Source organism: Arachis duranensis, chromosome 10 (genome assembly GCF_000817695.3).
Source record: "Arachis duranensis cultivar V14167 chromosome 10, aradu.V14167.gnm2.J7QH, whole genome shotgun sequence".
NCBI lineage: Eukaryota > Viridiplantae > Streptophyta > Magnoliopsida > Fabales > Fabaceae > Arachis > Arachis duranensis.
Genome location: NC_029781.3, coordinates 27,426,173 through 27,439,105, shown reverse-complemented (window position 1 = coordinate 27,439,105; position 12,933 = coordinate 27,426,173). Strand labels below are relative to the sequence as shown.

Sequence of the window (12,933 nt, the reverse complement as noted above, 5' to 3'; positions counted from 1 at the left end):
CGCTTTCCAAAGAGAGTCCAACACGCTCAATAGAGTGTGTCATGTCCTGCATCTGAAAACAACAAAATCTACAACGGGTGAGAATCCGAAGGTTTCCAGTAGACTAATAGTTTCAAATAGAGACGATGTAAAACTACGCAAACCCACTAGGAAATCCTAGGCTCCAAACATATAAGATTCAAGCCTAGAATTTTGCTAAATCCAAATGGGGGTAAATATGCTAAGTTTTCAGTTATTTCAATGTCCCACAACCTCATTCCTTCACAACATATCTCAGCATCTCAAATCATTTGATTCAATACTCAGTTAAACAATAGCAAGCACAAATAATAAGGATCAAACACAAACAAGAGCAATTACAACAAATATGACAATTAGCACTTAAGATAAATTATTCACATAGGCAATCCAAATACAATATGCACACCCAAATAATCATAGATAGATACACATGATGCATATATGTCCCATGGCCATGAGCTCACGTGTGGGTTATTATGACAAACCCGACATAAAATCCGCTTGGCATCTCACAGATTAGTCTCTCGGTTTGCATTCCTAGGAGAAAAAAATTAATAAATCATGGTACCATTATCTCAATGGAGAGTGTCGTCTCACCTTTCATCCGAGAGAATGTGGGCGATACGCATCGACGTCCCCACATCACACCGCATCCACGGAGTGTGTCAAAATAGTTTATCAAATCAACACGCAAGTGGGATAACACTCGGACCTTGCCATTTTAGTCATTCAAATAATAATCAGTTAAGGTCTTTAATCAATTTCATAACCTTTAGATTCATTAATCACAACTCTTTTTTGTTCAATACTCAAACTTAAATTTATTAGACTTAGCCTCACTCTATCTAGAGCTTAAAAATAAGTAATCATACCTCAAATAGGGTTTACAGAGGGTCTACAAGCTTGCCAGAAAAGCCAAACGGTCAAAAATAGAGTTTCTTCTATAAAATAGGACCTGTACATATACATCACCTTGTGTGTACGCACCAATCAGAATGTCATTCCTATCTCGTTCGTACGCATCGCCTCATACGTATGCACGACTTGTAAAATCTCCTTGGTGCGCGTACGCACTGAGTTATAGCCCATCAAAATTGGTCAAAAACCCATTTTTACCAAAAATATGCATATTGTCATTTTTCAAATCTCCAATTTACCTCATTTCAAATCATTACATACCACTTCTAGACACCCACAACACATATTTCTCAATACTCAATCACCTCCTACTCATTCAAACCTAATCAACCCACTTTCGACTTGTATAACATAAACTATCAAAATATACATTCACAACAACAATCACAACTCATCAATCATTAATCCAAACTCATTATTTCAACCACAATTTGTCACATGGCACTTACACACTTATTATTACTTATCAAATAGGGGATACCTTACCCTATCATGACCTCTGGCCCAAATTTTCATATCAAGGTCTCTCAAAGGCAATCCATCACAACATTTATCCAAGCACAATACATAAATAGCTCAAGCATATTCATTTCTCAATTTCACACTATATCATAACAATTATTCAATCTTCAACCAACTATTTTCATTCAATCCTATCCTAAGGCAATTAACCTAGGTTTTTACATAACTTTGCATAATGCCTACTCGAAACTAAAACCCATACCTTAATGATGGCGATTTTCAACCTTTGAGTCCTTTTCTTTCTGGCCAAATTAAGCTCCAATGAAAGCTCCATGATTACTCCGAGCACCCAACCACGCACCAAAACAACTGACAAGCTAAGCTACTCCATATAATCTAACTACACCAATTATACAACAATCATACTAGGGTTTCACTCAAAATTAGGGATAGTAAAATGATTGAGCTTTCTTACCTTGTACCACTCAATCTTAGATCAAAACTTTGCTAGATATTGTACTTGAACTTCTCCTAAAGCATCAAAATCACAATACTTCAACATTCACATACCCAAAACGTGAAATAGAAGGGAAACTCAAAAGTGGCTCAAGGTTATTGGGAGTACTTATCGCAAAAGTAGTAAAGAATCAAAGAACACGGCGAGATGGCAAACAGGTCTTCGATTGGAGTTATGGATTGAAAGTTATGTGGATTTTTGTGTGGGTGTGAATAGTGACCTTAGGGCACCACTTTCTTCCTCTCTTCTCTTTTTGTGCCAAATTTGTTTGTGTTAATGAGGGAGAGAGTGTTGAAATGTAAAGGGTGAAAGGATTATAAACCTTGGGCTTGGGCCTAACATGGACCAGTTTGTGATTTTTCATCCGTTGGCCCTATCTTGAACTAAAACCTTTAAAATAAGTGTCTGAGTTTCTATTCTAAATATTTTTTCTCATCGTTCCTACTATCTAAGCTTTTTCACACATAGTATCGAATAGACTCAAGCCAGTATGATAAATCTTGACACCGATACGCATTTTTATGCAATTAAATATATATTGTTTATCTAGGTTTTACATATTCTACCTCAAATTCAATTTGTATTTGTTTTAAATATTATTTTTCAATAAAGATTTTGAATCTGTTTGTATTATTCAATTAGGATAATATTAGAGAGTTTTTGTTTATTTTATAAATATCAAATTTCAAATTGAATTTTATTTGTGGTGTTCTTTGCCATGGATGGGGTGATAACTCATTCTCGGTTTGGGTCGATAGAGATTTGTATTTGTTATGATGAATGCTTATGGGGTTGCTTTTATTTTGGATGAAGAATTACTGAAAATAAAAAAAACCTGTGTTGGTTTTAAAGATGGTGATGCCATGGTAAATTGTGATTATTTTGAAAGAAAGTTAAAAGGCATAAGTGGTGATGGTGATACAGGAATGAATTGGTTAAAATTGATTTTTTTAGTAGAATTATGAGTTGTGTGTTCCGTTCATGTTTTAATTATCAAATAAAATCAAGGTTGTAAAAACTGAACCGGTCAATGAACCGATAAGGTCACTGGTTCAATAGTTTATTGGTTCGACCGGGGTTCAACCGGAGTTCAATCGGTTTAATTTAAAAAAATATAAACATAATTTTAAATATATAAATTCAATAATTTCTAACTTAATAAAATTTAAAATTTCACATAATAAAAAGCAAAACTTCAAGAAGAGAGCTATGTAGAGTCAGCACCTAAGCATAAATATGCAGCATATACATATAGTATTCAACCATATATACGTCTTTGAAACAAGACTAAAAATGCACAAGCACGAGCATAAAAATCAAAACCATGTAAATAATATGACACTTATGTCTAAGTTGTTAATAATCACAACACCAGCAGCAGTTTAAATACAACACCAAGAACAACACAACAAGATTATTAACAAAAAATACAGATTATTGTGTAATATAAATTATTAACAATTAATCAATAACACAGAAAAAAGAACAATTATTAACACCATAACAAGAACATAGCAACAACCAAAAATACAGCAAAGAGGATTGCAAGAATTGCAACAGCACACCATTCCATACCATAACACAGCAAGAACGACTTTCCAATACACAACACAGCAAGAACACAGCAAAGAGGAGAGGACTCACCTACCAGAATCTTCAGCAAGCACGAAAGAGTAGATGGAGGCAACCACGACAGAGCAGAGGGGGATGGAGAAATTGCGGCAAGCACAGCAGAGCAGAGGGATACCTACGACGAAGGAGAAGGTGGAGCGACCGACGACTAACGGACGACGCACACGAACGGAACCCGACTAACAAAATCATGAATCCAGCAAAGTAGCAAACAAATAAATCATGAAGAGTAAATCATGAACAGATAACAAATAAATCAAAATCATAAATCCAAAATAACCTCAGAATACTATGAATTCAGCAACCAAAATCATGAAGTCCAGCAAACAAATAAATCATGAACAAATAACCTTAGAAAATCAAAAATCAAAATCATGAATCCAGCAAAGTAGCAAACAAATAAATTATGAACAGATAACAAATAAATCAAAATCATGAACCAGCAAACAAATAAATCAGAAAATTAGAAGGCGGCGAGGAGGAATAACAGAGTATTACTAAACAAACAATAACCTCAGGAAAAAATCATGAACAGAAAATCAGAAATAACAAATAAATGATAAATCAATAACCTCAGCTAATAATTACTAAACCAGCAAACAATAACCTCAGAAAATCCAGTTAATCAGCAAATCAATTACTAACAAGTATTATCAAAATCAAGTGTTAAACACCTGAACACTAAACCAGCAAGCAAACGTCGAGGAGATGGATAATAAGTGCTTACCAATTAACACAGATAAGGCGAGGTCGGTGAGGGGGAGGGCGAGCGACGGCGACCACAGACGACGCGACACCAGCTAACACAAAGAAGGCAAGCTCGGCGAACACAATGACGCAGTGGGGTCTGTGGGGCTGCGTTAGTCAAAACTATCATTGCGGTAGATGTGGGATGCAGTGGTTGCGCTGATTGGGGGCTGCGGTGGCTCTATGGTTCGTTGATTTCGTTCACGGTCAGAGAAGAGAGGAGAGGAGATGGGTTTACACTTTACAGGTCAGGGAGTAACAATGAAAAGGACTATGGTTTCCTTCAATTTTGCCATTTTATTTTTCTTTTTTAAATAAAACGACGCCGTTTTGGAGGATTTGTTTTCGAACCGAAAATCCTCTAAAAAATCAGTCAATTTTGCCGGTTCGCTGGTTAATCACCGGTTTGACCGATTCTATGACCGATTTTTATCAAATTATTTATAAGCTTAACCGAACCGGTTAGGTGACCGATTCCCAGTTAACCCAATTGAACCAGCCAATCCGGTTCGATTTTCAGAACAATGAATAGAATACAAAATTAATGTCTTCTTGTGTATTTGTGTCGATGTCTTCATAATTTTAAGACATCAACCAAACACAACCTAAAGGCCATATCTAGCCGGTTCAGATCCATTTCCTTCAAGTCATCATTGTCATTAAAGGTAATTTCTTTCAAAAACACAAGCACTACATTTTGTGTTTGGTAAATAAAAAATCTCATATATTTGTAGTTGCATTTTTTAAAAGATAAAAATACTTTTAAAAGTACCTAAAAGAAGAGTTTTTTAAAATTAACTTGTACTTATCAAAATTAAAAAGTCTAATATAATCTCATTTGTTAATTAATATCCAATTTAATTTTTATATTAATATTTATTATAATATTTTTAAATTTTAAAAATTATTTTACCAAATATATTTGTTATTACTTGTGTTTATTAACAATTATTTTTAATTTAATTTATCAAATATAAATACTGCAACTTTTAAAACATAACTTTTATAAGTTACTTTTTAAGCTCATTTTCTTTCAGTTCATCAAACCTATATCTAGTTAGTTTTATTTATTTTCTGTCGAGTTGTTGATGTTCGCGTCTAGTTGGCACATACTCATTTCTTTTAAATCAAAGAGTTCATATCTATTTAGTTTTGATTGTTGGTTTTGACCATTTCTCTTAAATCATTGTGTATTGCAAAGTTATTAACCTAATTTCCAATTAGCTTTGTTTTACTTGTTTAAATCTTTAATTTGATATCCGTATTCAAAAAAAAAAAGAACAAAAACTGAAAAGTCTGCACTTGCCTCATTTTATATGAGTTTATCTCCTATATTATCACCTGTACAGTTACATTTTATTTTTGTCTTTTCATCTTTTCAAATGAACAAATACCGAATCAAATATGCAGTGAATAAAGAGGGGCAATTATAAATATTGTATTTTATCCGACCCCATAATATCTTCAAAAAGAAACATTGTATCAATTAATAATCAAGTCTGTGTTTATTATGCACGAAAAAATAAATAAAAAATAAAAAAATATATAATAATGACAGTAAAGGTTCATAAAATTTTATTTCATTATTAATACACATGTCTATTTTCTGATTGGGTTTCTACTATACCTAGTGACACATGATAAATAAGGATAAGAATTATACATAATAAAATGGCCAAGTATAGTAGGTCACATTTTTTTCCTATTGTTATACTCATCGGTGCCTGAAAAATCATTTTTCGATGGTCAAAAGTTACTGTTTTCCGTACCAATATTCGCCGGAGGCCGAGAAGTATTACCCTCCGAACCATTATTCTTGTTCGTCGTTGGATCATTGTCTTCTGGTGGTTCATGAGCTTCCGGTTGGTGCTTTTTTCCTCAAAGTCAGCGGCGCATCCTAACCGTCGTACACGGTCACATCGTCGTCNCTCCATCGAGCCCAATCACGTCGTCATCATCTGTCTCACCTCCTCCTCCTCCTCCTCCTTCTCCTCCTCCGCCACTCTCCGTTGAGCCCTGTCTATTTATCTATTTTTATTCATCTCTCTCTTCCGTTTCTCTATGCGTGTCAGCCATTAGGGTTTGATCACCTAATTGGTTCATAAATAGGAAAAAAAATTTGTAATTATGAACACAATTTTCTTTCTATATGTGTTATACATCAGATTTTTTTCAACGTCTAGCTTAAAGATATAAAATAAAAGTGCTTATTTGGAGATAATAAGTGCGGACAAGGCAATATTTTAAGTCAGGAGTTTGATAATTACCTAATAAAAGCATATTTTCACATGCATCTTCATATAATGTAGGAACTAGTTCATGTGTTTTGTATGATTTTATTTAGAATTTGATTTTGAGTTTAACATAGAAGAATGCATTTTTACCTCATAAATTACATGTATCTTAAGGCATCCATAGGATTGTTTCATTTGTAGGAATTATGAAAGGAATTAGAAAAAAGAAGTGCAAAAGAAGCAAGACAATTTAAGTCACTAAGATTTCTGGTAATAAAATTTCTGAGCAACATATATTAGTTTGACCATAACTCTCGCATAAGAAGTGATATTGATGTGGCGTCAATTGAAAATGAAACTACACACATAGAGCTTTAATTGGATACCAAGATTATCTAAATATTCTATCGATGAGAGAGAATCAACGTTTTAATATGGACTAGATATTAATCTAAAGCTACAACTAATGCAATTTTGTATGATTTGTTTCTCCCTTGATAGAAGCCCAAATTTAATGATTCAAGAGGCAAAGTTGAAGCCTAAAACGCCTGTTTTTCAATTATATTTGATTTGCAAGTATCCATGCACGTTTGAAAAGTGAAAGATGACAAGAGGTGGGATGTCACAAATATTTAGCATTTTACTTTATGAAAGTGAAAGATAAATTGATTTAATTTAAAAAAATTTTAATTATTTAAATGTAATTTGCTCCATTTGATGCAAGCTTCTAACTAGGAAGTGAAAACAGGTCAGGTCAGACTTTACTCTTAATACATTAGGCTTGTCATGTAGTTAATTGACCTAAATTTGGTCTATTAAACCTGTTATGTTGTTCAGCATGGTTTAATCTAAAACCTGTTAAAAAGTCTAATAAATTTTATCTTTTACAAAATTAAAAATAGTTTTTAATAAAAATATTTATACATAATATATCATTTAATATTTATAAAAAATTTTAAATTTTTAAAAAATATTTAAAATATACAAAAGTATTTATAATAAAATACAATCAATTTAAAATATCTAATAATTTTGTTAATAGTAAAAAATTATTTATATATTTAATTATGTTTTAACAGGTTCAAGTAAACCTAACAGGCTAATAAAGCTAATTAATGAACCTGAATTTGAGCCTATTAATAATATATATTGAGACTTTTACAAGAATATAAACATGTGCCTATTTTATAATAAGTCAGACTAAAATATGACAAATTATAAACTTTTGACAAATCGTCTAACCTATTTTCATTCTTAGTTTCAGTCCCTGTAAAAAGACACATTCAGCATAAAAAGAGAAGAGATTCTTACACATTAAAAAAAAAATACGTGAAGAGTTGAGGATTGAAAAATTTAGCTAGTAAAAACACTTCTAAGAATCCTTCATATTCTGGAGTGTTTTTGTAATTTTCAAAGTCCACACTTCTCCTCACCAAATTTTATTTGGTTTTTGATGTACTCCATGTTAAGACACAATACAAAATAATCCTTTTAATTTATTCTATTCTCATGCTATAAAATAAACACAAAATATTTAAAATTAAGTGAAGGTAATTTCCTAATTTTTTAACTTTCTAATCTTCTAACATTTTAATATTATTAACACTTTAACATTTAATTTCTTGCTCAATTACTTTCTTATATTTTTTTATGGGTGGTTGAACTCCCGTAACATTGATTTATTTAATTTCTTCGTTCATTTAATTTATACTATTTATTTTTTCTTGAAAAATTTACCTTGAGGGTTGTACTTCTTATAAGTCCTACACCACGTAACCGTTAAGGTAACGGACCTGTCTGAAATATTTCTAGTATGGGTTCGAATGTCTATGAATGAATAGATATTTTGACCGTTTAATAATTAAATTGATAATAAAAACTCATAAGGTCGTCCTTTATACTTTTAAAATAAGTAATAATTAAAATCTAGTTATAACTTATTCTTAATAACGAATAAATCCTAATGAATAATTTTATATTTGTAAAATTTCGCCATTGTTCTTCCGTTACAAGTATATTCGAGTAATAAATAAATAAATAGACTAAAATAGCTAATAACTTAATTAGATCAACCAAGTTTTGCGCGGTCAAAGCAGTTAGTTAATCCCATATTAATAATTATTAACATTATTGAGAATATTATTTTTCACATTATTACTAAAATCACACCCTTAATTTCCCCAAGTATGAATATACCAACAATAATAGGTAATCACTTTGACAAGTAATTAATTAATTATTTCGTTGTTTTGAGGAAAAACACAAGTGGGGTTGATTGAGCGATAACCAATTGTAGTTACAACCTCCACAGCATAATAGAATTTCTGGGTCCCACAAACAATAACAGAAAAACAACCGTAACAACAGCGTTACCGTTTTTTCGAAGGAATGAGGATAATGGTTACGTCATTGTTCATCGCAATATTCATCACAATGTTCATCATTTCCCTAACCGTTTCTGTTCAATCTTCTCCTTCCTCACAGCTGCCTCCTGTTTCCGTTAACCATAACAACTTTGACAATGACATCAATCTCTCAGGTGACGCTCACGCTGTCAAAGACCGCGTGAGTCTCACGCGCCCCTCACAGTTCAGCTCCGGCCTCCTCCTCCGAAACACATCAATCACATTCTCTTCTGCCAGCGCCAACGCCAGCGCCAACACAACCGGCACCTCCCTCTCCGTCGAATTCTCATTCTCAATCTCCCCCGCCGCCACCTCCGAGGATGGCGGTAGCGGTTTCGTCCTTATCCTCTTCCCTGGCGACTTCGAGAACGTATTCTCGGCTAACTACTCATTCGGCATCTCAAAAGAATACAGCAAAAACTATGTCGCCGTCGAATTTGACACCTCGCAAGACGACGAGTTCAACGATCCAAACGCGAACCACGTCGGAATAGACGTCGGAAGCCTCATCTCCGTCGCAATCGCGAATGTCTCCGACTCAGACATTGTCCTCAACAACGGCGAGAAGCTGAAAGCTTGGGTTGATTACGTGGCAAGTTCGAAGAATCTCGAGGTTCGGTTATGCAAGTCCAGTGAAAACCGCCCTAACGATCCGATCGTTTCGCACAAAATCGATTTGGCTAAACTCTGGGGAAACGAGCCCGTGTTCGTTGGTTTGAGTGCCTCGAACGACGCGGATTCCGTTCAGGTTGTTAGTGTGTACACGTGGAAGGTGGTGAGTTCTGGGGATGTGGCAGAACGTGAGGGTGCACGAAACGTGCCGGCTGAAGAAGAGAAGGGTAGTTTTGGAACTTTGTCGGTTCTTGCTGAGGTTATATTCGGAACTGTATGTGTTGCGTTGGTTGCTTTTGTGGTACTGTTTCTGTGGGCCATATTCTTTCAGAAGCACGAGGAAGAACAGTCTTTTGCGCTTGGGAAGAGAGAGAACCTTGAGTATGAGAGGATTGATGTTGCTGTGGATAAGCAAAGTACTGAAGAGATTGAGAGATTGAATTCGTAGATGATGATGTGATTATGGAATTGTTGTTGTATATGTTTTATTGTATCTATTTTTAATTGGGAAAATGTAATTTTTGTAGGAGATTCTTTATTTTCTTTGTAATTAGAAATGTTGCAACCTGAACCACGTTTGTAAAGTAAATTTTTCCTTGGTTATGAATTGTTAATTAGAATTCTTGTAACATGTTATGATCCTTGATAGAAATAATTTGATTCCTTATTAATCAGTGTTATACAAGATACACTTGTATCATTGAGTTTTATTGAGTTAAACCCCAAAGTAGTCCCTGAGATTCACAAAATGCACCAATTTAGTCCCTGACTTCTCAATTGCACTATTTATGTCTCTGAGATTGGGAAAAATGCACCTAGTTGGTCCCTCCCCCTTTTTCCGTCCAAACTCGCTCCCGGCGGCAATGATGTGGCAAAATTTTTGCCATGCTGGACTATAGAGAACGACGTCGTATAACTAGTTGGCGCTAAAAAATAAAAACGACGTCGCTTCATTCACGAAGGAGTTACAAAAAATAAAACCCCCATATTCAAAGACTTCGTCACTTCATCTTCTTCGTCACGTTTGAAATGAAAGCTCCATAGCCTGGGTTCTGGTAGTCCTTCGAGGTTTTCTGGGGTGAGACAAATTGGAGAGGCCCGAAACGTGCTCATCGGTCGTTCAAAACCGGAGAAGGAAGGAGCAAAGTTTCCTCGTGAATCCCGTGACACAGAGGTAGGCATGCAGTGAATAAACTATTTTTTATTTATCTTTTACAGAGTTAAGGTATCCTTTGTTGTGAGTTTGATTTGGAAATTTTGTGTTGGTTGATGAAAAATTACTGAATGCTATAGTATTAGATAGGGTTTAGGGTACTGGGTGGTGTGGGTTTGGATTTTGTCAATGCTCTGTTTTCACATAGGGAATCAGGCTGTTTTTACAATGGCAATGTGATGAAGTATCTGTTTTTAAACAATATTGGATTATGTTGTACTGTGGTTTGTTGATTATATTATTAGTAGCATACATTAGATAAACTGTTATACTTGTTTTTTACTGTAGATGGAAAAATTGCTCGATATCATGTTCCACCATGGTGGGACCTTTAAGAAGAACGATGATGGGAAATTGGTTTATTCACCTGACAATAGAAGTTGTTTAGGAGATTTAGATGAGGATACCCTAGATGTTTTTTTCGTGAGAAACTATTTCAAGGAGTTGGGGTATGACAAGGTAGTTGAGTGCTGGTGGCTGGTTCCGGGAAGGAGCTTGGAGGTGGGACTGAGAGCTCTGACAAGTGATGATGAACTAAGGGAGATGTGCTTCCATGCAGAGAAGAATGATGGAGTAGTTGATGTGTTTTTTGAACATGGAGTTTCCACACCTGAACTGATGGATGGGAAAAGGGATGTGATGTTACTTGATTATGAAATAGAAGAGTTTTCACATGGTGACATACAGAGTAAGAAGAAAACACATGTGGATACCGCAAATCAAACCCCAGTTAACAAATCGAATACAAACCCAATTTCAAACCTCTCAACTGCAAACACAAGTCCCTTTACTACAACTCCCATTCCAAACAATCCTGCTGCTGACCCCCTCACTACAAATCCCACCAATGAAGAGCCCAACCCCATGGATGAATCTGAAAATCCCAAATCCAATTATACACCCAACCCAAAATCCAGTAAAAAATCCAACCCAACTCCCATTGTGAAACATAAGCAGAAGCCAACTCCAAAGCCCAAGAACCATCTGAAGCCCAAGAAAACTCATTCAAAGCCCAAGTCTAACTTCACTTCCAAACCCAAACCCAAATTTAACCCACCTAAAAGAATAACAAGATCTCAGGCAAAGGGGAAGACCAGTAACAAAGATAAGGGACCTCTTCATGTGGATTTAACTGTCAATGAATCAGGAAGTAGTGATGGCAGCTCTAGCAATGATGAAGAATTGTGTGCAAGAGTTTCAAAACCAATTAGGAAAGAGGTCAAAAAGGTTCAAAAGAAGGCAGATATAGCTAAAGGAAAAGAGAAGATAGGAAAAGATAATATAATGCAAGATGATGATGCAATAGTTGAGGATTTATCAGATGTAGAGGTGGACTTGGGTTTTGTAGGAAGTCCAGGTGAAGGAAGTTGGTATGAGGCTCTGGACCCTGGTGCAGAATCTGATGGAGCCAACTCCTGGCACTCGGAGGAGATGAAAACTCCTCCTAACTCTGAGGATGAGATGGAATCTGATGGGGATTCAGATGAATTTCCCATATTCGAGGGGGGCCAGAGGTTTGGTGAGCTGCAACTTCAAGTTGGCATGAAGTTCAATACTAAACAAGAATTCAGGGAGGCTGTGAGAGAGTTTACCATTCAGGAGGGAAGGGGGATTAAGTTCATTAAGAATGATAATATCAGATGTAGGGCAGTTTGCCAAGTAGAAGAGTGTGCATGGGTTGTGTATGCTTCAAGAGATCATGAGGACTGTTGCTGGCAGATAAAGACATTTTATGATGATCATACATGTCCAAGGGAAAATTCAAATAGGGCTGCAAACAGAGCCTGGTTGGCTAGTAAGTTGGTTAAAAAAGTTAGAAAGTATCCTAATTTCAAGCAATGTGAGGCTGCAGTGTACTTTAGGTCGAAATGTGATCTCATTCTGCATAGAAACTCAATAGCTAGAGCCTTGGCCGATGCAAGGAATGTTGTTTATGGCGATGAGAAGGCACAGTATGCCTTGTTAAGGGATTATGCTGAAACACTTCTGAAAACCAATCCCGGATCAACTGTGAAGATTGGGGTGATCCCATTGCCTGATGGACAAGTCATGTTTGAGAGAATGTACATTTGCTTGAGTGGTTGCAAGAACGGGTTCAGATCAGGGTGCCGTCCACTAATTGGACTTGATGGTGCATTTCTGAAGACACGGATTGGAGGCCAGATCATATCA

General features: G+C 35.3%; 1 protein-coding gene across 1 annotated transcript; it reads left to right on the top strand.

Annotated features, from left to right (window-relative positions):
• Nucleotides 1–8,960: 8,960 nt before the first annotated feature.
• Nucleotides 8,961–10,114, top strand: LOC110276528 (probable L-type lectin-domain containing receptor kinase S.7). Its single transcript, XM_021133438.2, has one exon. The coding sequence runs from the start codon at nt 8,965–8,967 to the stop codon at nt 9,994–9,996; it is 1,032 nt and encodes a 343-aa protein (XP_020989097.2). The 5' UTR covers nt 8,961–8,964; the 3' UTR covers nt 9,997–10,114.
• Nucleotides 10,115–12,933: the final 2,819 nt, after the last annotated feature.

Excerpts from the sequence above, each read along its gene's own strand:
- LOC110276528 (XM_021133438.2), top strand. The coding sequence starts at position 8,965 with ATGTTCATCATTTCCCTAACCGTTTCTGTTCAATCTTCTCCTTCCTCA.